The 25,449-nt window shown below is 40.7% G+C and overlaps 1 protein-coding gene and 1 long non-coding RNA gene across 2 annotated transcripts in view; one reads left to right on the top strand and one right to left on the bottom strand.

Annotated features, from left to right (window-relative positions):
• Positions 1 to 10,870, bottom strand: part of RASEF (RAS and EF-hand domain containing) — an 85,646-nt gene extending 74,776 nt beyond the window's left edge. Inside the window, exon 1 of the mRNA XM_025851656.2 lies at positions 10,328 to 10,870. Coding sequence (XP_025707441.1) covers positions 10,328 to 10,749 — 422 coding nt within the window. The 5' untranslated portion in view covers positions 10,750 to 10,870. The remainder of the gene's footprint in view (positions 1 to 10,327) is intronic.
• Positions 10,871 to 10,995: 125 nt separating this feature from the next.
• LOC141370581 (uncharacterized) overlaps positions 10,996 to 25,449 on the top strand; it is a 33,510-nt gene continuing 19,056 nt past the window's right edge. Inside the window, exons 1-2 of the long non-coding RNA XR_012374745.1 lie at positions 10,996 to 11,078; positions 20,347 to 20,461. This is a non-coding gene — a long non-coding RNA (uncharacterized lncRNA). The remainder of the gene's footprint in view (positions 11,079 to 20,346; positions 20,462 to 25,449) is intronic.

Here is a 25,449-nt window from a genome sequence, read left to right on the forward strand (position 1 = left end):
AGAGAAATTAGAGAAACGATTCCATTTACAATAGCACCAAAAACCATAAGATACCTCGGAATAAGAATAAACCTAACCAAAGAGGTAAAGGATCTATTCTCTAGGAACTACAGAACACTCATGAAAGAAACTGAAGAAGACACAAAAAGATGGAAAAATAGTCCATGCTCATGGATTGGAAGAACAAACATTGTTAAAATGTCTATGCTACCCAGAGCAATCTATACCTTCAATGCCATCCCGATCAAAATTCCAATGACATTTTTCAAAGTGCTGGAACAAACAATCCTAAAATTTGTATGGAATCAGAGAAGACCCTGAATCACCAAGGAAATGTTGAAAAGGAAAAACAAAGCTGGGAGCATCCCGTTGCCCAATTTCAAGCTATATTACAAAGCAGTGATCACCAAGACAGCATGGTACTGGCACAAAAACAGACATATAGACCAATAGAACAGAACAGAGAACCCAGATATGGACCCTCAACTCTATGTCAAATAATCTTTGACAAAGCAGGAAAAAACATGCAATGGAAAAAAGACAGTCTCTTCAATAAATGGTGCTGGGAAAATTGGACAGCCACATGCAGAAGAATGAAACTCGACCATTCTCTAACACCATTCACAAAGATAAACTCAAAGTGGATGAAAGACCTCAATGTGAGACAGGAATCCATCAAAATCTTAGAGGAGAACATAGGCAGTAACCTCTTTGACATCGGCCACAGCAACTTCTTTCAAGATACATCTCCAAAAGCTAGTGAAACAAAAGCAAAAATGAACTTTTGGGACTTCATCAAGATAAAAAGCACCTGCACAGCAAAGGAAACAGTCAACAAAATAAAGAGGCAACCCACAAAATGGGAGAAGATATTTGCAAATGACACTACAGATAAAGGGCTGGTATCCAAGATCTATAAAGAACTTCTAAAACTCAACACCCAAAAAACAATCAAGTCAAAAAGTGGGCAGAAGATATGAAAAGACACTTCTCTGAAGAAGACATACAAATGGCTAACAGACACATGAAAAAATGTACATCATCATTAGCCATTAGGGAAATTCAAATCAAAACCACACCGAGATACCACCTTACACCAGTCAGAATGGCAAAAATGGACAGGGAAAGAAACAAATGTTGGAGAGGTTGTGGAGTAAAGGGAACCCTCTTACACTGTTGGTGGGAATGCAAGTGGGTACAGCCACTTTGGAAAACAGTGTGGAGGTTCCTCAAAAAGTTAAAAATAGAGCTACCCTATGACTCAGCAATGGCACTACTGGGTATTTACCCCAAAGACACAGATGTAGTGAAAAGAAGGGCCATGTGCACCCCAATGTTCATAGCAGCGATGTCCACAAGAGCCAAACAGTGGAAAGAGCCGAGATGCCCTTCAAAAGACGAATGGATAAAGAAGATCTGGCCCATATATACAAGGGAATATTACTGAGCCATCAGAAAGGATGAATACCCAACTTTTACATCAACATGGATGGGACTGGAGGAGATGATGCTAAGTGAAATAAGTCAATCGATTATCGTATGATTTCACTTATTTGTGGAACATAAGGAATAACATGGAGGACACTAGGAGAAGGAAGGGAAAAATGAGGGGGGGAAATCGGAGGGAGAGATGAACCATGAGAGACTATGGACTCTGAGAAACAAACAGGGTTTTAGAGGGGAGTGGGGAGGGGGGATCAGTTAGCCTGGTGATGGGTATTAAGGAGGGCATATACTGCATGGAGCACTGGGTGTTATACGAAAACAATGGATCGTGGATCACCACATCAAAAACTAATGATGTATTGTATGGTGACTAACATAACATAATAAAATTAAGAAAAAGAAAAGCAAAGCTGGCAGCATCACAATTCCGGACTTCAAGCTCTATTACAAAGCTGTCATCATCAAGACAGTATGGTACTGGCACAAAAACAGACACATAGATCAATGGAACAGAATAGAGAGCCCAGAAATGGACCCTCAACTCCATGGTCAACTAATCTTTGACAAAGCAGGAAAGAATGTCCAATGGAAAAAAGACAGTCTCTTCAACAAATGGTGTTGGGAAAATTGGACAGCCACATGCAGAAGAATGAAACTAGACCATTTCCTTAAACCACACACAAAAATAGACTCAAAATGGTTGAGAGACCTCAATGTGAGACAAAGAGTCCATCAACATCCTAAAGGAGAACACAGGGAGCAACCTCTTCGACCTCAGCCGCAGCAACCTCTTCCTAGAAACATCCCCAAAGGCAAGGGAAGCAAGGGCGAAAATGAACTATTGGGACCTCATCAAGATAAAAACCTTTTGCACAGCAAAAGAAACAGTCAACAAAACCAAAAGACAACTGACAGAATGGGAGAAGGTATTTGCAAATGACGTATCAGATAAAGGGCTAGTATCCAAAATCTATAAAAAACTTCTTAAACTCGACACCCAAAGAACAAATGATCCAATCAAGAAATGGGCAGAAGACATGAACCGACATTTTTCCAAAGAAGACATCCAAATGGCCAACAGACACATGAAAAAGTGCTCAACTTCACTCGGCATCAGGGAAATCCAAATCAAAACCTCAATGAGATATCACCTCACACCAGTCAGAATGGCTAAAATTAACAAGTCAGGAAACGACAGATGTTGGCGGGGATTATGGAGAAAGGGGAAGCCTCCTACACTGTTGGTGGGAATGCAAGCTGGTGCAGCCACTCTGGAAAACAGTATGGAGGTTCTTCAAAAAGTTGAAAATAGAGTTATCATACAATCCAGCAATTGCACTACTCTGTATTTACCCTAAAGATACAAATGTAGGGATCTTTGGGATCTTTGACCTTCACAGAGGATGCAAAACAGCAATTTCCACTTAAAATCTGAATTTTTCACCCTCTTTTATAAGTTGGCATCACTGACAGCACTGGGCCTATCATCTAGCATAACAGTAACTCCGTCCTCCCAGGTAAAGTGGCCCACTCTCTCCTCCACCAGGTCAATGTTACCCACCCTGCCCCAGAGCCTCTGACTTTGTGAGCCCCCCCTCCATTACATCAGTCACACCCCACGGGATGGTAAGAGAAGGGAACCTGGCAGTCATCTGAGAGGTGCCCAGAGTCTCTCCCTGGAACTACAGCATCACCACAGGAGCTGGAAGGACATGATTTCTGCGTCGAAGACAAGAGGAAACTCTCTGAATTTAGTTCATCTGCTTGATTTCTGACCACCGGTAAGAGCTGGACCCAGACCATCCACCCATGATTCTTCTGACTCTCTATCCTCACTGATGCTGTCACCTCTGGGTAGAGATAAACTGGCCAAGAAACTTTGATTTCTGGCAGGGTTCTGTTTTAAAACACCTGGTACCTAGTGCAGTCCCAGGAAACATGTGGATATGAAACATACTATTTGAAGGAAAGAAGGAAGGAAGGAGGGAGGAAGGACAGACAGATATACAAAAAGGCAAGAAGAGTTTCTTCTGTGGACAAACGACAAGACTGGGAGCAATTTACGACGAACTTCTTTCACAGAATTATGCCCTCAAGTGACACAGACAAGATTGATACGCAATGAAAAATAAACTAACGTTTCCAATCCTGTATTGTTTTTGAGAATTTCAAATTCTTTTAGAACAGTCTACCTCACACTTGATTAACATGCAGACCTTACTTTAAAATGTCTCCTTTGGGTTCCAGAGTTGACATAAATATTGTTTATACCATGTTGCTTAACCATGAACAAACATAAACCAGATAAAAACTTCTTACAGCGCCAAAACATTTAGAAGGCCTACATACACTTGCAGAATCAAGGAAATCAGAATTAGTAACATTCATCTACTCTGAAACAAAATTGCCATCGCCCACCTCACTATGGTAGTGCAGCTTGCAAGTGGCTCTTCGGGGCCACACTGATGTGACCAAAGCCCCACCCCCCGTCACTTTCTACTGAGACCACAGACCACCCAACACGCTGCATCGTCAGCCACTTTCCACGAGCAGATCATCCTTCTACTGTTCTGCCTTCCTTATCTGCCAGTGACAATGAATGAAGCACCATGGGCTGCTCCTCAATCTTAACCACAAAGCCAGGCTCTGAAACAGTGTGGCCAAATCTGTAAGCTAGGAGTCATCCAGGTGGGTCCAAATGTGCACACACTGGTTTGTATTATATTTCATCAAAATGAAAACAAAAACGTTCAGTCTTCTAAGATTCCCAAGTATACGTGTAAAGACCCCAAAAGGTCTGTGTCCCCTGATCTGAGAAACACTCGACATGAAATGTCCACAGCCTGGGGGTACACGCCAGGAGGTAGTTTTTCATTGATTATACTGCAATCTCAGGTCCTTCAAGTATCAGAAACTCCTACATACTTAAGAAAGTGAGACAATACGCTCCTTGGAGGTCAGGGTCAAGTCTACAAAGTCTCTCTAGTGCCTAGGACACTGGCAGGCACATTGAGTGAATAAGAGAAAGAATTAAAGAAACATGTTTGAGCTACTGCATCTGTAGATCTTTTTATATGACATACAAAGTCCTTAAGGGTTAAAATTCACTATTCTGCTTTTATAACTGCTCTGACAAAAGCAATTATAATTTGGGAAATCCCAAATATTTACAAGTTAAAGCAATGGAATTCTTTTTTGAGGAACTAATTCTAAGGAAATCATGTGTCATACGTATATTCCCCCATGACAACTTCCCTGTGGAAAATAGTGTTTGCTTTCCATTTTACAACCTGATATAAGACTAATAGCATCAGATAGAAGGAGCCTGAATACTCATGATGAGGAATCTCTTCCCATTTCTTGCTTCCAACTACATACTGCAATGGGGAGCTACCTAAGCAAGTTACCCATGAAGCAAGAATGTATACTGTATACACCATTTGAGGAGAAAAAACCCAGGCATTTGAATCTCTTTCTCATCACCTACAGGGACTCATTTCTGCTCTCAGCCTCCAAACCTCCATTCAAGGCAGATGAACGTGATGCAGCTACTTCCACTTTTCAAATGAAGTAAGATGATGTAACCCAGGCAGAAATGAAGAAACACGCAAAAATTTCTCCATGCTCAAAGTGACAGGAATAGTATGACCATGAATTTGAACAGTGATTTCGGAGAGGAGTCAATCAAAACTTCAGGTTAAAAGACAAGCTAAGAGAACAGTCTATGGTACCTGGAGGGTAGTCTTCCCAAGGACACCCCATTTTAAGGCTTTTTCTTTGTGTCCACACCGTAAAGGCAGGATAAATAATCTCTTATCAAAACCTGAGAACAAAGCACCGAACAATCAGTGAGATTCCACAGTCTGCACAGGGCCACTAACCATCTGGCCAGACAGATAATCCTCCAAGGATAGCCAGAACATGTTTCTGAGGCCGGGAGGCCAAAATGAAATCATTACCTTGAGATAAAATTCAAAGATCAAAACCAGGAGGGACCACCACCAAGAAGAGCCCATAAAAGCCAAGCCATGCACAGACTCCTATAAAGCCAGGAGCAAGGCTCACAAGGTTCAAAGCAGAGATGTGGTTTTCTCAACAGACAGGTTTCTCCCATTTAGCAGCAGGGTGATAACACAGAGAGTTATAATAGAGGGTATACTAAAGAGGAAAAAAGGAAAAGCAACAGACCAACAACAGTTAGAAAATAAATATCTATAAAGACTCCACATATGAACCCAGAAAAAGCAGAGAATTCTGCAAAGACTGTGGTCAGAACACTTATAGATCCCAAAGCCAGGGCCAGAAGTAAATACCACACACTGGCAAAAACACCCTTAATCCTCTTTCAGGACTGGGGTCCAACCCACTGTCACACCTCAAGGCTGGAACAAGTCTTCATCTCCTTGGATGAACACCAGATAATATTCCTGGCCACGTGAGTGAAAAACGTATCTTCAAATACTACAAACACCATCCAAAGCACCAAGATGCTCACATTCTGAGGATTTTCAAGAACTAAAATCAAATAGAGCAGAGCTGATTTGCCTATGCCATCTCAAGGTGGCTCATGGCCATGAACTCATTCAGGGGAAAGAGAGGGGAAACTGAGGCACTATCCAATCTGTCCATCTGTCTGTTGATCTCTGTCTTTCCCTTCCCCTCACCTGTCCCCCTCTCCTGCTCCCTGTCTCCAGCCCGCTCTCTGAGTTTATGTTTCTCTGCCTCCATCTACTCTCTGCCTTCCCATCTTATGAAGCACATTACGGAAGAGAAGGGGGTGCGTGAAGCAACCATGTTATTAGGAAAGAAGGCGATCAGACTGGAAAGGGCTCACGTGGAAACCAAGAAGGGGAAATGTAAAAGAAACCCTGACCAGTGTGGAAACCATCCTTCTGCCTACTTGTAGCTACATGTTTTAAAAATGTCCTCCTTAAGTGGGACTGGTGTTCAGCCATTGATCTCTTTCTCTTGATTTTCATAATCATCGCTACAGTTACACGGATATGCTGAAGTACTCTGTTTTTGACAATACATATACAGCTCACATGTCGGTAGTTTGGGTTCTCAATTAAATTTATGGTTTCTAAATGATCAAAATAAAAGCCTCCCCTTCAACAGTGTGTGTGTAGGAAGATCAGAAACCATGAGAAACAGCTGACCACACGGGATGGATTTCGGTGTCTGAACAACAATGGCAGTCTTACCCTGCCTGGCAGGTCACCAATCACACTAACGCCTATTACATTACAAGCACCACCCTGGCTCGGTCCCTGATCAGGCCACCGTGGCAATACCCGTACCCACACACAAATGCACTGCGGTGCTGGTACCAGCTGGATCCTCACATTTCTGTTTGTGAAAACGTGCGGTTTTAAGTTGATTTATCAAAGTGAAATTGACTCACAAATAACACTTAAAATTGCAACAAATGGAGTTGAGAAAACTCTGAAAGGCTTCAGGTCCAACTAGAGGAGAGAGTTCTGCCATCCCACTCCCCCTGGTCAAATGTTCACACACACACACACACACACACACACGCGCGCGCGCACACACACACACACACACACCGTTTCCCTCTCCTTGCCAATCTTGGAACACCATGACCAGCTCATACCAGAACATTAAAAAAAAGAGAGAAAGAGAGAAAGAGCATCAACAAAACAAATGAAGAAAATGCACATGACATCAACTGCATTCTCAGTATATGAATCAAGGAACAAAAGAACACCAGTTTATTCTGTTCATTTTGCAAACATTTACTGAACACGTTTACTAAGTACCTACTAGATACAAAACTCCCTCTCATAACGCCCCGGCACAAGAAATTGGCCAGACTAGGTTATTACAAGTCTGTTCTCTATCTCTCACCCAACATTTTCTCCCCATTTCATGGAGTGTTCTTGGCCCTGTACAATCTTCCTTCCTGAATTCTCTTCTATAACCACACCACCTTGCCCATTCTGGTTTCACCTGTTGGCTGACCTAATTCCAGTTCACTAGGAAGTGATGATGGCCATCCTGACCCTGTAGACGATTTACACTTGCCCAGCTCAGGTTAACAGGTCACTTGACTACTGGGGACATTCCCCTTTAGGAGGAGTCTTTCAATCTTCCAAGAAAAAAACAACTTGAGAGTGAGCTGGCACACATCCCAGAGACCATTTTCATCCTTTTACAGTGCAACTTTATTTCTTCTCTAAGATCACAATATTGATGACTGGGGAGTTTAACCCAAACTTGCTTAATACTTTTAAACCAGGAACTTGAATGGTCTTACAAATGGAAATTCTGTCAACACCACCACATTTTGCCCAGGAGCCATTCTTTTTTTTTTTTTTTTTTTTAAAGATTTTATTTATGTATTTGACAGAGAGAGACACAGTGAGAGAGAGGGAACACAAGCAGAGGGGTGTGGGCGAGGGATAAGCAGGCTTCCCGCGGAGCAGGGAGCCCGGTGTGGGGCTCGATCCCAGGGCCCTGGGATCAGGAGCCAAACATTCTTATATCTGATACCTGATCTTCTCAACCTGAACATGAAAACCCCCTACATAAGCATGGGACAAGAAGCCACCATGGGTAAAATGGCGTGTCAGATGAATAACAAAGCCACCAGATGAAATGGCACACTTTCCTAGAGAAACAATTTTCCCACTGGAGGAAAGCATAACGTTTTATATTAAAATAAGCCCCAATATATCATGGAGTAAAATGAACAAATACATGACCAAAGACAGCTCCTGGTTGCAGTAGTCTGTTGGGCTATGTCCACTCTATATGGAATTTCATGCAAATAACCCTCTTGCCTTTAAATGTTCTTTGATAAAATTTTTGAGAAATGGTTCACCCACACTATAAACTTCCTGACAGCATGAACTACATCTCATCCTTCTCTTTGTCCCCAGGGACCTAGGGCAGGACCTACAACAGTGTCTGGCACAAAATAAGCACTCAATAACATCTGCAGAACTAATTTGACTGAAATAATGCCAATGGCCTTATCAATGACAAAAGATTTTTACCACATTTGGATGAGAGGAAGGGAAGGTGAACAGCTGTATGAGGAAGTGGAATAGAAGCAATCGAATTTACCAAAAACAGTTATTGGCTGCCATGGTAACAATCAGATGAAGCAACTCGGTTTAGTTCTTTTCCACTTGAACAAGCACAGGAAGGCAAATATTGTACTTGTTAATCTCCAATCACAAGGGGGTGTGGCTTAAAACACAAGTCTACCAGGTAACACTGGTGCCCATTAAACTTAATAATCTTTGAAGAGTTTGGAAAGACATCATGATAATAACAAAATCACCAGTTACATTAAATCCTGGTTTCCAAACTGATACTAAGAAGACCATCCTAATCATTTCAAGGTTAAGTGTCAAATATTTGTTGCTGACACTTGATAACTGTGAAAAGTAGATCTGTGTGTGGGTGTGCGTGTAAACCATGGCATGGGTTCACCTTTCCTGGTTCTTAAAACTGTTACCTTTTATAATTAGCTGGACCCAAACCAAGTTAAAGATAAAAGACAATTCCAAGAGTATAGTTTATGGCGATGCTACATTTTTCTACTTCCCTGGTAGAGACGTTGTATTTTAACTCGTTTGCAAATAATAGAAAAGATGGGTATCACACCCACTTTCTCTACACCATCCGTCTCATACTTGCAGTGAGTCACTCTCCATGCCTTAGTCTCCAAACTGGAGGGAGGAGCTGGGCAGAGGAGGAAGTGGGACTCCCAGGCCAGCAGGTCCAAGCTGTGAATGGGTGAGCAAGACCACTCACCCTGCAGGACTATTTGCTTTTCTGAGTCTTATGACTAAGATATGCAAGCTGCCAGCCAAAATGATACGTTTCAGTTCTTAATAACGACAGCCAGAGCTCCATAGGCTTTCAACCATAATCCAAACCAAGAGCAGAAATACATTTTATGGCATTTACATTTTGGAGTGCCTGAGGAAGAAGTGAAAATAGCAGTTCAAGACATACCATGACAGGAAGGCGAGGACAGATACAGATTACTCTTGAATAAAACCTGAGCATCTTTCTCTCCATGCTCTGCCCCTGCGGGCATTCCCTCTCCCCCTGAGAATTAAGTTAGTAACTTGATATCATTTCTGTCCGAGCCAGAGAGTAGAGAATTTATTGTATAATTTTATCATTTTATTCCATTGTATAAAAAGCAAGTTTTTCAGTTCAACAACATATGGGATCAAATCCCTGCTCTTTCATTAACCAGTCAAGTTCCTTAATGTCTTAAAGGTCTAAATTTCTGGGTCTAAGTTTCTCCATCAATCAGAGAAGAAAATCCACCTCCCAGGGCTGTTGCAAAAATTAAATGAACGAACTCTGTAAAATGCTTAGTACCTAGTAGGTAGGCATCAATGAATATATAAGTCCAGCAATATAAATGCCCAACATGTTTCGTCTTCTATGTTGTAGGAAAACAACAAATACAAGAACTACTACATATAAAGGACGCCAGTTTGGAAGTCCGCCACTCATAGCTCCGGGGTGCAGCCAGGGGGCCTTGATAGAAGGTGCGATGAGATGTGGGGAGCGCTCCTAAACTTTTGTCTGGGAACCAAATCTGGACGCTGCGGATTTCACTGTGGCCCAGGTAATTAACAAAGTGACCTTTGCAGGGCTCAGAAATGAGCAAGTGAAACTTTCTCCCCAAACCCTGACTCTGAACGCACTCCCTTTCTTCAACTCTAGGGGAACTCCTCTTGGAATAGAGTCCGTGGACGGAGAAAAGCAACTCACAAAGCGTAGGGTCCAGTGGGTCTGCCCACTCCGCGGGTTAAGAGGGAGATGCCAGCGCACGGGGGAGGACAGATAACCCCATCCTCACCTCCCGCCCTCCAACCCACACACGCACCTGGGGATGAATTTGGCCTCGTCTCCAAGTCGCGCCTGAAAGTCCTGCCAAGCCTGGCCGGGGCTCGCCCGACCCCAGGGGGCTGCCAGCGCGTCCCCGTCGCCCGCGTCCTCTTCGCTGTCCGCGGAGTCGGGCCCCGCCTGGGCTGAGGCGGGCGCGGGCTCCCGGGGAGCCCAGCCTCGGCGCCGCCCCCCGCGGTGGAACCCACGGAAGCCGCGCGCGAACTCCTGGAAGGTGATGGCGCCGTCGCGGTCAACGTCTAGCCGCTGGAACACGGCCTCGGCGTCGGCCGGCCGCACGCGCAGCTCCGCACACAGCGCGCCGAACTCCTCGCGCTCCAGGCGCCCCGAGCGGTTCGCGTCGCAGGCAGCGAAGACCGAGCGCAGGTGGGACAGCTCCTCCCGGTCCCCGTCCGCCTCCATCCCGTCCGGCAAGGGTAGCCTAGACGGCTCTGGGGCGCGCGGCCCGCGGGGGCAGCGGCGACGGCGTGAAGTCCGGGGCCACCTGCTGCCGCAGGGAGCCGCGGCGAGTTGGCCTCGTCCAGCTGGTTCGGCCACTTGCAGGAATGTCCGGGCGGGGCGGGGCGCCCGGGCGGGCCGGGGGCGGGGCGCGCCGACGCTGGGCCGGCAAGCAGCCCCCGCCCGGCCCGGGAGTCGGACTCCGAGTACAGCGCCGCAACGCCTGCCCGAGACTGAGCGACCGGCGGGGCGGCCCAAACACTTTCCGGGCGGGCCCGGCTCCGCCCAGCCAGGTAGGAGGGGCGCGTGGCGCGGCTTCCCGCGCTTCCGAAGCCCGCTGTCCCTCCTGTGCCAGGTCCAAGCCCGCGGAGCATGGGTTGGGGCCTCTTGGACTTGGGATACCCGGCCAGAACCGGGGCTGCAGCGGTAGTGTTACCAGGCGCTTCGGAGTAAACACTCTTTGCTCGGGTAAAGCCAAGAGCTAGCAGGAGTGTGCAAAGCTAACTGGGCAAAAAGAGAAAAGGAAGATAGGGGTACGATTCCAAATTGGTTAACGTTATGTGTATTTTAGTCTCTTGTAATTCCGGAACATGAGTAAACGTCCGCATATACAAGTTTTCTTACAAAGTAAACTACAAGACCTACCAGAACACCCCATTTTCTGATTTTACTGGCTTTCCTTAATCCATGTCCTTCCAACATTAAGTTCCAACTGGTTAATACACATTAGAAATCACATAGATCTTCCAGATCCCCGCATCCAAATAATTTTTCTCAGTCCTTGTCTCCACAACCTGAGAAAGAATTAATAACCAAAATGCTTTGGCAGGCAACGACAGTTAAAGACTAGGGTAGCTTTTTTTTTTTTCCAGATAAATCTTAGAGAAATCCTATATCCAAGTGCATGTTACCCTTTGATTTTAAACACTTATTTCATCAGGGCTATTGTTTCTTTAATACTGACTGCTTAATGGGTACAAGATCTTAAAAATTCAACCATTTTGATCTTTTCTTTTTTATCTTACCCTGTTTCCAAGAGACCCTCACTCTGTCATATGACTTATACATATGTTCTCTTAGGTGATTCTAATAACCTGTGAAAATGCATTTGGGTTGTTTTTACTTTATTTACATTATCCATTCCCTCCATGCTTTAGACTTTCTTTTATTTACTGCCATTTCTGTTAGTTATGACTCTTTATTTCCATTTTTATCTCATTCTGGATTTTCTTTATTGCTTATTATTTTGATTTTTTTTTATTAGGATTAAAACAAAGTAGGGGATTTGACAGACATCCCTCCAGGTCGGTGTTCTTAAACACAAGGCTAAGTGCTAACCATCTGAGGAACTGTTAGTTCTTTAATAGTACAATAAACAGGGTCAATGCTCAGCATCTATCAAGCCCTAAATACCACTGATAATCACCATCTGTAAATTTAACTGGTAAATTATGAGAGACATTCCATTCGAGGCCCTGGTCTTAGCAATCTAATTGCTAAGTGAATATAGTTCCATACAAGTGGATAGCTATTACATTGAAATGAATTTTATCATTAGTGCAATATAAATTGTTATTGATTTTGAGTTTATGTGCTTTCCTGTTTATTCTAAAGATTGATTTTTCCATATAAAGGAAGAGGTGGCTAGCTTGGTAATGCCTTTAAAGCTTTAGAAATATACTTGTTAAACTGAACCTTTGAAGTATTATTATCATTATACTGTTAGCAATTACTAAGTGTAGTTTTCAAAATAGCTGAGTTAATATTTTTAACTGCTTAGACAGAAGTGCTTTCTTGAAGACTGCTCATGCAACTTCATTCCCGAATTCACTCTGACCTTTGCACTCAGTTTCTAAGTTCTTATCTTTTTTGACCCACTTTGCCCTTTCACTGAGTCCCTTCACTGAAAAGTCATCAAGAAATACGGATTCTTGCAAATGTCTTGTGTACACACCTTTTCATTTCCAGTGATAATGATCTACTCCAGACCTATAAGTTATCTATCACTGCATGACAATACGACAATCACTTAGTGATTTAAAACAGCAACTATTTCATTTGTTCATAATTTCATTGTCATTAACTTGGATGCGGTCAGGTAGGTAGTTTTTCTGCAGGCTTGCCTAAGATCACGCAGTCATGGTGGTTCCACTGTGGCTGCATGGCGTTAGAGGGCCTCACTCATATCTGGAAGTTGGTGTTGGCTGTCAGTTGGACCGTGTGTCTTCAGGAGGCTAGCATGGGCTTTGTTACATGGGGGCAGTGTCCAAGAGGCTAAGTCCCAATGCACAAATGCTCTTCAAGCCTCAGCTTATGTCACGGTTACTGATATTCCATTGATCATGGCAAGTCAACATGGCCAAGCCCTACATCAATGTGAGAGAGGACTATACAAGGTCACAGATACAAGGAGATGTACTTTATTAGAGGCCCTTACTGTAACAATATACCATACCTAGGGTACTGGGATAGTCTCTAAGACATTCTGTCAGGTTCCTGTCCTGCCGACCTTCTGTTCATTCTACACAACCACAACTGGACAGTCCTTCTCAAACACCAATTATTCTGTCTTCTTAGAGCTCAGTTGTTCTCGGTCTGTGATAATTTTGTTACCCAGGAGACATTTGGCAATGTTTGGAGACATTTTTGGTTGTCACAATTTGTAAAGGGCAAGATGCTACTAACATCTAGTAGGTAGAGGGCAGAGATGCTGCTAAGCATCCTGTCATATACAGGCTAGCTTCCCATGACAAAAAATTATCTGGCCAAAAAATGTCAATAAAGGTTAAGAAAACCTACATACTAGCTCATAAATTCCCAGAGGTTCCCCAATTAAAAGAGAACCAAGGGTAAACTCTTCATCTGGGCATTCAGAGTCCTCTATGATCTTGTCCCACTTCATAGACCCAAATATCTCTCCCTTAGTTTCCATCAGCGCTCCTGCTATCCCCAAATATGCCACCCTCGATTACATAATTAACATAATAGCTCCTTATTGTCGTCACAAAATGTAAATATCAAACTTCAGTTTTCCCCTCCTCTGTCTAACCAAACCATTTCCCAGCCTCAGTTAAAGAGTTGGATCCTTCCTACCAAAAGTTTCCACAATTACATTGTGACCTGTCACTTACAAAGACATTGCTTAGTATGGTTTATGTCAGCTCAAATAAACAGGCCACAGGAATGTTTTTTTTTTCATGGTTTAATTTTTCAAGTTAAAATTCTTTTCCATCTGGAATTTGGTTTGGGTTAGGTGTGAGTTGTAGATTTAACTTTTTTTTTTTAAAGATTTTATTTATTTATTTGACAGAGAGAGACCCAGTGAGAGAGGGAACACAAGCAGGGGGAGTGGAAGGGGGAGAAGCAGGCTTCCCGCTGAGCAGGGAGCCCGATGTGGGGCTCGATCCCAGGACCCTGGGACCATGACCTGAGCCAAAGGCAGACGTAGGGTTAAGACAAAGTCTTAACGACTGAGCCACCGAGGCGCCCCTAGATTTAACTTTACTATTTTTCTGGATTTCTACCTAGTTGTCCTAACACTGTTTATTCAACTATCCCTTCCCCATGGATTTAAATGTCACTTTTGGCATATACTTAATTCCTCTCTGTACTTGGGTTTATTTCTGAACTTTCTAGTCAGTTCTATTAAGGAATCACATTTTGAAAGGACTCTTGAGCTTATAAAAAGATTCCTAAAGTTCCTATTGGGTTGCCTTTCATATTTTGTTTGTTTATACATCATTAAGTATATGGCAGAGAAGATCAGGGAAAAGTGAGGAGAAGGCAATGAAGTTTAAGACTAATTTGTTAGGCACAAGTACAAATTGACAACCGTCTGAAATTGTCATGTAAATCAGCGAGAAAATAGTTGATTTATAGAAAGAGTAAGGAACCTCCTGTTTATGTAAAACGTGAGATGCTTCTGTAAAGCCACTCACAAGTTACTGAGGAATGCTTTTGAATATCCTCAGCAATATACTCAGGGGAAGGCCAGGGTTATATAATCTGTCTCTAATTTTTTCAAGAAAGAGGGAAAAGAAAGAAATAGGAAGCATTTCTTTTCTGTTCTAGCATCCAGAAACAGCAAGTGAGAAATTGGAGATAACAGAGCAACCTTTGAAAGCCAATGAAATGGTAGGTAAAGAGAGCTTGCCTGTATTTATCAGCATGACTTTGAGAAAGATCAGCTTGCTCTGTGGCTACCCAAGGATTTTAAAAATCAGAGATAATCTTGTTAGAGTGTGTTTCTCAAAACTGTGAAAAGATATTATGGTGATCAAATACACTTCTAAAACACAAATAAATTTGGAAAAGAATCCTACTCTATCTCTTCTTGGATGAGATAAAGAAAGCTGTTTATACTTGCTTAAGCTAAAATTTCCTAAATGTATTTGACTATGGAAGTAGGGTTTTTTGTTTGGTTTGGTTTTTGTTTCAATTTCTGAGGGCTTTCCACCAAGTTAGTGATCTTGAGAAAATACTTTGGGAAACCAATGACCAGAGTAACGAGCCATGAGAAATTATCCCTTTGCCACTATATCATAAATTGACCCAATTTCCTATAACGGGGAATGAGCACCACCCTTTAACCTCCTCTTCACCCAGTAAAATGGGAGAGGCTTTTAATGGAAGCCTGTTGTAATCTACACTATAGGATTTCCTTCAGGTACAAGAGCCTTCCTCAAAGTCGCTTAACACTCCAGTTACTCTGCCCTAGAAAGATCCAATAAGCCTGTAAAGATGGAACAAGATATCCAAGTAATGGCATACCACTGAGGGACCAATTAGTAGATTCAGAAATTCTCAAACATAGGTGCCCTGCAAGACCTTGAGTCTTAGTTCTCTCATGAATATCTGCCATGGCTTGCTGTTCCTAAGGAAGTTACGAGAAAATTTTGAATATTTTACAAAAAAAGAATGTGTCAGCAACTTTACATCATAGTGATTCACTTACTCTTTATGTAAATCTGGAAAAAGGAGAAAAGAATAATGTAACACCCATATACCCAAAATTGCAAATATGAACATTTTATCAGATCTGTTTTTTTAGAAAATACAGCATTATGGATCAATCCAGATGAACTTCCTCTTTGATTGCATATTGTTTCTGTAATCAGTATATAGCATTGTTGTGTGTATGTGTACGTGTTGGCAGTTATCAGACTTTGGGAAATCTTGAATTATAAACAATTAAATAACTCTATAATACTCTAAACAGTATAAACATCATGTCACAAACCAGAGCAGGGTAGACATTCAGGGCTAGAACTGAGAAGTGTTGAGCTTCAGACTTCTGATCCCCTTTTTTGATGACCAAGCGAAGCTCCTATGTCATTTTCCCACATTAGAAAACTGTGTCTCATGCATACATCTTGCTTCATTCAGAACAAAAGTTTGCATTTCATATTATATATGCAGGTAATAGAGAGAGAGAAATTCAGTGCAGTGAAAACACATCCATCTCAGTTCAGCTTTTGGATAGTAAAACAAAAAGCAACCGTGGTAAGCAGAACTCTCCAGTGGCCCCAAATTCCCACTCCTTGGTGTACATGTTCTGTATAATCCCTTCCTTTTCAAAGTGAGCAGATCTTACGAATGCAATGGGATAGTCAGTCTTGTGATTACATTATGTTAAGAAGACTGTCTATGCAGCCTGGAGTGAGATTCTCCTGCTGGTCTTGAAGAAGTAGCTGCCATGCTGTGAGAGAGCTCCGCGGCTAGGACCTCAGGGGTTAGATTTAATGTGATTAATTTGTCTTTTCTTGAGTTTCCTGTAAATCATTCAGCCTGTATCTAACATGCCTAGCTCCTTTTGCTCAGCATAATGATTTTAGATTGATTCATGTTGTTTCAGATTTTAGTAATTCATTCCTCTCTGGTAATGAGTAGGATTATGTCATACATATACACCACAGTGTGTTTATTCATTATTTTTTTATTGACATTTGGGATATTTCCAGGTTTTGACTATTATTAATAAAGCTACTATAACAATTACGTCCAAATTTTTGTATGAAGGAACATGTGTCCATTTCTCTTGGGTAAATTCCTAGGAGTGAGATTTCTGGATCACATGGTAGGTATATGTTTAGCTTTATAAGCAAATGAATAAGTGTTTTCCAAAGTGACTAAAATTTTACATTCCCACAGTAGTATAAGAGAGTTCTAGTTGCTCCACATTCTTGTCAACCCTTGGTGCTATCAGTCTTTTTAATTGAAGCAATTCTAATGGATGGGTATCGGTATCCCATTGTGCTTTTAATTTGCAGTTCCCTGATGACTGTGATGTTGTATAACTTTTCATATGCTTATCGGCCATTCTTGTATTTTCTTTAATGAAATGTCTGTTCAGATCATGTGCCATTTTTTACTACGTTGCCATCTTATTGAGTTGTACGTGTTCTTTCTGTATTCTGGAAACAAGTCTTCTGTCATGTATATGTACTTTGAAAATCTTCTCCCATTCTGTGCTTTGCCTTTTCATTTTCTTAATGGTGTCTTTTGAAGAGCAGATGGTTTTAGTTTTGATAAAATTCAATTTATCGATATTTTATTTTGTAGTTTATATTTTTGTGACCCATCCAGCAAACCTCTGTCTACCTAGAGTTGCAAAGATATTTGTTTTCTTCTAGAAATGTAGATTTCTCATTTAGTATTGCATCTGTGATCCATTTTGAGTTAATTTGTGTATTGAGTGAGTTTAAAGTTGAATTTTATTTTTTTTCTATATGGATATCCAGGTCTTCCAGCACTACTTCTTGAAAAAAGGATCCTCTCCCCATTGAATCACCTTTGTCAGAAATCAAATGATCATTCATGTGTGGGTCTATTTCTGGACTTTTTATTCTGCCCTATTGACTTGTACATTTATCCTTTCACCAACACCATATGGTCTTGATCACATTGCTTGATAGTAAGTCTCAAAATCATGTAGGATAAGTCCTACAGCTTCGTTATTCTTTTTCCAAATTGTTTTGGATATTCCTTGGTCTTAGGTATTTCCATATAAATTTTAAGATCGGTTTTTCTATATATATATATATATATATATATATATATATCTGGCATTGTGATTGTGTTGAATCTTATAGATCAATTTTAAGAGAATTGATATCTTAATATTAAGTCTGCCTATCAATGAACATGTTATATCCCTCATTTATTTGTTGCCAGCATATAAAATTCAATTGATTTTGGAATTATGACAAACTTGTATTCTGAGACCTTGCTCAACTCACTTATTAGTTCTAGTAGTGATTTGATAGAATTCTTAGAATTTTCTCCTTACACAGTCATGTCATCTGTGGGAGAAAAAGGATAATTTTACTTCTTCATTTCCCATCTGTACTTGTTTTCTTTTTCTTGCTTTATTGCACTGGTTGAGACTTCTAGTACAATGTAGAATTACAGTAGTTAAGAACAGATCTCCTTGCTTTGTTCCTAATCACAGGGGGAATCATTCACTCTTCCACTGTTAATTGTAATGTTAACAGTAGGGGTTTTTATCGATACTCTTCATAGGGTTTAGGAACTTCTCCTCTATTCCTACATTGCTGAGACTATTTATCATGGGTGGATTTTGGATTTTCTAGATGCTTCCAGCATCTATGTAGATGATCGTGTTTTTTTTCCTTCATTATCCTGTTAATGTGGTGAATTATATTGATGAATTTTCAAATTTTAGCCCAGCTTTTACTTTCATAGGGAGGGTCTCAGGGCTTCTTCACATGGTCCCTCCCTCAAGATAGTTGGACTTCTTACACAGTGCCTCAGGGCTCCAACAATGAGTGTTCAAAGAGTCTTGGGCCAGGGCTGCAAGGCTTCTTACAGCCTAGCCTCAGAAACTTTAAATGTTAGTTCAGCCACCTTCTATTGATCAAACTAATCACTAAGGCCAACCCAGACTCAAAAGGAGGGTAAATCGTCACCATCTCTCAATGAGAGGAATAGTAAAGAATTTTTGGCCATCTTTAATCTACTACACCTTTTTTGCTTTGAGTTTGGCTTTATATTACACCCTTTTTGTTTTCTGTTTTTCTACATCTCTGTTTGAAGTGAGATGGGCTATTTCTCACTTCAGCTCAGTCTACCATATTCACCTGATATCCTCCTCCCCTGCTTTAGACCTCAACTTAGGTATCATTTCCCTGACCTTCCAAAAAGAAATTATGCTTCCCTCTTAAGTGTCCCCATAGGACCCCATTTCTACCCCTATACCTACTGCATGTGTGGATCTGTCCCCCAGCCATACTGTTTCCCAAACATTAAGCATTCTTTTTAAGACTCTCTACTTCCTCCACAATATTTCCTCTGCCCAGGATCCTTTCCCTATTTTGCCACCATGCAAACAAATTTCGTCCTTTAAATATCCTTTCACAAGGTTAGGTTTCCCAATTTTAGAGACAAGAAAACTAAATCTGAGGTTGAATGATATGACTAAAATCACACAGCTACTAGACCTGGGATTCAAAGCCAGATCACCAGATTCAAGTGCTCCATGTTTCCCTCCATGGCGCAAGTAGCAAATGTTCTCTTGCTTTGCCCCATCCCCTATGCATTCCACCCAACAGTCAGCCCTTAGGCTGTTTCATTTTGCCTTGCCTGTGTGTCTAGTTAGCTGAGCAATTTGTATCTCCTCTGAAAGTAGTGGTGTTCAAGCCCCCTTGCCCTCGATGTAGAACAACTCTGAGTTGACCTGCACAGTTGACCTGCTGGAACATTGGGACTGAGAGTCACCCACTGGGTGACGTTGCTTGATGTCAGTGTTGCACTGTTGCTTATCATTCTTCCCTTGACTGTTCTACCTGCCCCACTTCCCTAACCTTCCACATCCACATGAATCCTCATGCCAGCCTCTGGGTAACTCTGGCAAAGACAGTGCACAGCTACTTCCTTGGCATGAAATAGTCACTACAGAGACTCAAGTCAAAGGGCATGGACTTGTCAGCAGTTTGTGAAAGGACCCTGTGGGATATATGGGCTCCCCAGAAGCCACCACAATGCCTTGACACAAGTCCTGAAGAAATCAACACATTTGACATTGCTGTATTACATATAAAACCATGGTGCATACAATGAAAATGTATGGCGTATAAGAGAAAATATTGCTTCCAGAGTTAACTGACATATTCTTCTCTCATAAAACATTGAGTGACTCAAGTAAAGTAGATTGCAGTTTACCAATTAGGAATCTCAGGTAAAAGTTTAAATACCTTATAAACAAATAATACAAACTGGCAAGAAAATACCAATATTTAAAATTTTGTCCTTTTTTATTTTATCATTATGAGGGGGATTAGAGGTGTTTGGCATACAAAAGTGTATTATTTTTGTATGAGATGCCAACACTTCACATGTAATTATTCCTTGATTATCTGCCTCTTAACTCAAAAATAATTTATATCTCACTTTAAATGGGAAAATTTCTGGGCACATTTAACTTAGTGTTTTTTCAATGTCTTTATTACTAGAAATTCTATTTCCCTAAAAACATTAGCGGGTAAAGGCAGAAGTGTCATAAAATATTTTGACTCTTTTGTAAGTCTCTTTTATTTTGCACAGGTCAGAGTGATGGTGCAGCCATAAAGATACAGAATCTTCAACCTAAAAAAAGTGAAGACAAGACCCCCGATTATGTGGAGCAGAGACAGTGGAGCCTAGATTCTAAGTAAGCATGGTAAGTGTATGAAAAGTCTCTATGTTAAGTACTTTATGTTTCTCAAGGAGAAGGATAGCATCAAACCTGAGAATATCAAGTACATTTTTAAATTTTGTCACATCAGTGAGGAATGGCAAGAATATCTGAATTTGAAGACCAGCTGTATTCTGAAGGAAAGGGTGTGTTCGACACTACTGTGACACTCACTGTCCATAAATAAAGTTTTATTGGAACACAGTCCTGCCCATTCACTTTCACGCTAGAAGGGCACAGCTGAGTAGTTGCAATAGACTCATCTAACCTGCAAAACCTAAAATATTTATTCTCTGGCCCTTTACAGAAAGATTTTTTCCAACCCTGCTCTACATGAAACAGTGAGGGAAGGACACGTTTCACTTATTCTCATAGCACAAGTTAATACACTGGCAAAGAATCTCCTTATTTTCACACCAGTCCTCTACCTTCATGTCTCTAAATATTCCTCAAATCCAATAAAAACATAACATTTCAAATTACAGGGAACGAAGTGCAATCATCCCACAGCAATGGTGGTAGCATGAAGGAAGAATGTGGAAAGCTCTATCAATGGTGACTTAGTTAACATTTCTTAAAATAAGGAAATATTGACCAACCAGAATCTTGTACAATTTGTCTGATGTGTGTGACAGTTAAGGTTTTCAGTTTCTCAGTATTTTAGAAGAATCAATGATAAATTCTTCTTAGAATGTATTAATTTTGCCTTTGATGAAGAATGGCCAGGCCTTGTTTTAGAGCTGTCTAAGACACACTCAACTTTTTCCCAAACTTATATTCTAACAAAAGACAGATCATGTTCTAAGATCACATTGGATTTCTTCTTAGGAAAGCCTATGAATTTGATCTCAAGTGCTCAAAAATTACTTTTAGCTCCAGGGAATACAATGTGTACACTGTTAGATCAGAGACACATTTATATTCATCCAAAATAACGGAGAAATGTACAGTCATCAATGTCAGAAACATGAGATGGTCCCATAGAGATAGAGTCATGCCAACGTTAAAGGCAAAGTAACTTTCAAACTTACATCCTAAGTATTATAATCTTTGCTCTCCAGATATAGACCCAGATAGTATGTATGGCCTGTACTCACTATCAAAGATGATCTGGGTTGGCGATTTTGAATGTTTCACATAACATACCATGGAGAGTGCTCCTAATGTTAACAAGGGCAAGGGGAAAAGCTTCCTTAGACTGTCCCTGAAATAATTCCCCAGGTTTCATACTGGTGAGAGCACATGTCTCTAATAAGAAAAATACGCCTTTCAGTGTTAAAGAACATTATACATACAAAAAACTCCAATTTCTGTCCCCATCTTTAAAATGGATGTTTTCTCAGGAGTGCCTGGGTGGCTCAGTCAATTAAGCATCTGCCTTCGGCTCAGGTCATAATCCCACGGTCCTGGGATTGAGCCCTGCATCAGACTTCCCTGCTCGGCTAGGAGTCTCCTTCTCCCTCTCCCTCTGCCCCTCCCCCCACTCGTGTGCATGCTCTCTCTCTCTCTCAAATACATAAATAAAATAGTTTTTAAAAAATAAAATAGACATTTTCTCTAACTAGAGAAATTAATAATTAATTAATTAATTACAGAAAAATTGGAAGACTTTAAATGTCATGATAATATCCATAAATACTGAAATTCTGGTATCTCTTTGGATTCCAGAGTGATTAGGCCAGTGCTATCTAAGGAATAAGTCTTCCCTATAATAATTATGAAAATTCAAAGTTCTTTATAATGGGTTTATTAAAATTGAGTAATGATAATTTTTGCTTTCTTTTTAATAAAATACTATTGAAAGAAGAAATCACCACCATAAATAAGAAGCATGAGTGTATGTATAGTGATTAATACTTATTATTTGAATAAAGACAATTTTAATGGTAATGCTATTTATAAACAAATATTAATGCCTAACACAGAGTGCTTTTCATATGCTGGGCCCCTAAATCTTTTCCTGAGTTAACTCAGGTAATCCCCACAAAGATCCTGAGGCAGAAACTGTCATTTTCATCTTCATGTTATTGATGAGGAAAGTGGGGTACAGAGAGGTTCAGTGTCTTACCCAAGGTCACCCAGGTAATAAAAGAGCTGGGGCTTAGGCCAGGGAATTGGGCTCCAAAGTCCATGCTAAATCAGTCCTGCCTCTCAAATGAAACAAATGGTTTAGACTACTTGCACAAGAAGAATTAAATGAGTGTTTTCCTGAACATTTCAGAGATCTTATCGCTTCACAGAAAAAAAAAAAATCTGTTTCTCATTCCTGAGAGTCTATTAGTAAATGAGTGGGCAAGACTCTGATAATCGTTCCTGTTCATTTCTGGCCCAAACCTCAATGATAATATAAAAGCCACATGACTGCACCACAGGATACAGACCCTGTGCATGTTTTCATGAGCACAAGAACAGCGTTTCATGTTTTCTTCTAAGAAACCAAATTCACAACGGAAGGGTAGATTTTATATTGCTGTAAATGTTTCTCTCAGGTTATTCAACTGCTTCCGGAAGTCCCCATCTCTTTCTTTTCTCTTCTAATTGAATAAATCCTGCTCAAATAGGCTCTGCTGTAGAGGTACCTGTGCTCCGGGAGTTGCAGTAAAACAATGAGACACCAGAGTGTCCAGGTCCTGTCGTATATTTACCTACTTGATCACCTCTCTCTAAGTTAAACTACTGAACTACTGACTTGGGTGCAATAAACAAAGCAACATAACTGGTTTTGAATTCACATTTGAATTAATTGAACATTTTATTTAAGACATGGAAGTAAAATACAAAAGAAAGATCCTGAGGAGGCATGAAGCAGATAATCCAATAAGAGAGTGCCAGGAGAGCCAACAAAAATGGGGATGTTGCCATAGTTACCAAGAAACACACACACACACACACACACACACACACACACACACACACAGCCTACAGTCTCCATGTCGGTAAGATACTGAAAACCAGCAAAATAAGCTCTTAAGTCTGCGGTCGTTCTCTCCTCTGTACTTTAATTAGTATGATCCAGTCTTTGGAGACAAGCCAGAATGAAAAAAAAAAAAGTCTCCAATTCTGCCTGTTAGTAAGTTCTAGCCTTATGAAACTCTCTCTGAAGTGAAGCCTCTGTTACATATCAGTGTAATTAGAGACACAGCATCCTTTTAACATGAAGATAGTCTCCTAATTAGGGAATTGACCTGAACTATCATCCATGTAGGCCCACCACCAATGGTAACACAAGAAAGACTCTGGTTCTGGTTGAATCGCACTTTTGTTAGTTCTGCATCACCCAGACGAGCGACTTTTGTCTCAGAGACAAAACCCGTAATAGTCTAACAGTGGCTTATCATTGGCGCCAGCACACTGTATATTCACTTTTTTCTTCATTATATTTCAGTCAGACATTTATAAGTGAAATTCAGACACGCATAGTAAGCTCATCAATGGGATGATAAGCACAGTCTTTACCCAGATATTCATAGATGAAAGACAAAATGAAAGAAAGGCGGGGGTGGGGTGGGGTGGCAGTTTCCATCTGTAACACGACATAAGCATAAATAACAAATTGGGCCTGAAGGAAAAGTAGGCTTCAAGGCTATAATGAAGTACATTTATGATGTCTTCCTTTCTATTTGCTTTGACTGATTTTTCTCATATAAAAATCTGTAGGACTCTGACAGGTGTCCTCTGTCTACCAGCTGCTGCATCAATTATGAAGATCATGGATAGATGTGTAATTAGAAAGAGGGATGATACTGGTGAAGTTGCAAAGAGGAGAGGAAGCATGGCGGTTCTATAAATCTAAGAGAAGTACGTGGGTCCAGTGATCTGCTAGTACAAGGGCATAGATCTGTGGTAAATACATCTGTAGTAAATGAATGGAAAAAATCTGGGTAGTTTAAGTTCATGTCTATTTTATATGCCCCTCTTTTTTCCACTTGGACCCATTTCCAGACCCTGTATCTATATATATATATATATATGCAGTTCCACAGGAGGAAACCAAGTATAAACTTTATATTTTTTCTAGAACATCAGTGGGTCACATCTTAAAACACCACCATAGAACAAATGAGTTCCATAAAAACAGCTTTGTGTGTGACTCTCCCAAATTGATAAATGATTGTCTCATATATTATCTTTAATCAGAGATTTTAAGTTTAACAGATATTAACCAGACTTATTGTGGTGATTATTTTGCAGTATATACAAATATTGAATCCTTATGTTATATGCCTGAAACTCATATAATGTTATTTATCAGTGATACCCCAATAAAAAATTAATAATAAGTAAATCAAGCAGCTTCGCTCTAGAAAAATAGAACAGTATGTGTTTGTCATTGTAACACATTGTAAAGCATGTATATTCTTTACATATTCATGTATTCTGCCTTAAAATGTATTCAGTGTATCAAGAAAACCTAAGAGCATCACCTGAAAGACTTTTCATGAAATGGTATACTTGGACAAATACTTACAAAATTTTTTTAAAACTGAGCATTAATACCATAATATCTATAAAGAATATTTACAAATCTATGAAGCTAGATATATGTTTCTTTTTTTAAGATTTTATTTATTTGAGAGAGAGAGACAGAAAGAGCACAAGCGGGGAGTGGGGGAGAACAGAGTAAGAGGGAGAAGCAGGTTCCCCACCCCAGCAGAGAGCCTGCCACAGGGCTCCATCTCAGACCTGAGCAGAAAGCAGATGCTTAACCAACTGAGCCACCCAGGCGCCCCACAAGATATATGTTTCAGTAGTAAAAAGGGCAAAAAACCTCCAGACAACCAAAAACCCACATACACAAAAATAAATAAATAAATCAAAAAATGCAAAATACCATTAAGAATATTAAAAAAGGGGGAGCCTGCTTCTCCCTCCCCCTCTGCTGCTCCCCCTGCTTGTGCTCTCTCTCTCTCTCTCTCTCAAATAAATGAATAGATATCTTAAAAAAGAATATCAAATAAATTTAATGTCAAGAA

Source organism: Callorhinus ursinus, unplaced genomic scaffold (genome assembly GCF_003265705.2).
Source record: "Callorhinus ursinus isolate GAN/ISIS: 27379988/994484 unplaced genomic scaffold, GSC_fseal_2.0 scaffold39, whole genome shotgun sequence".
Classification (NCBI taxonomy): domain Eukaryota; kingdom Metazoa; phylum Chordata; class Mammalia; order Carnivora; family Otariidae; genus Callorhinus; species Callorhinus ursinus.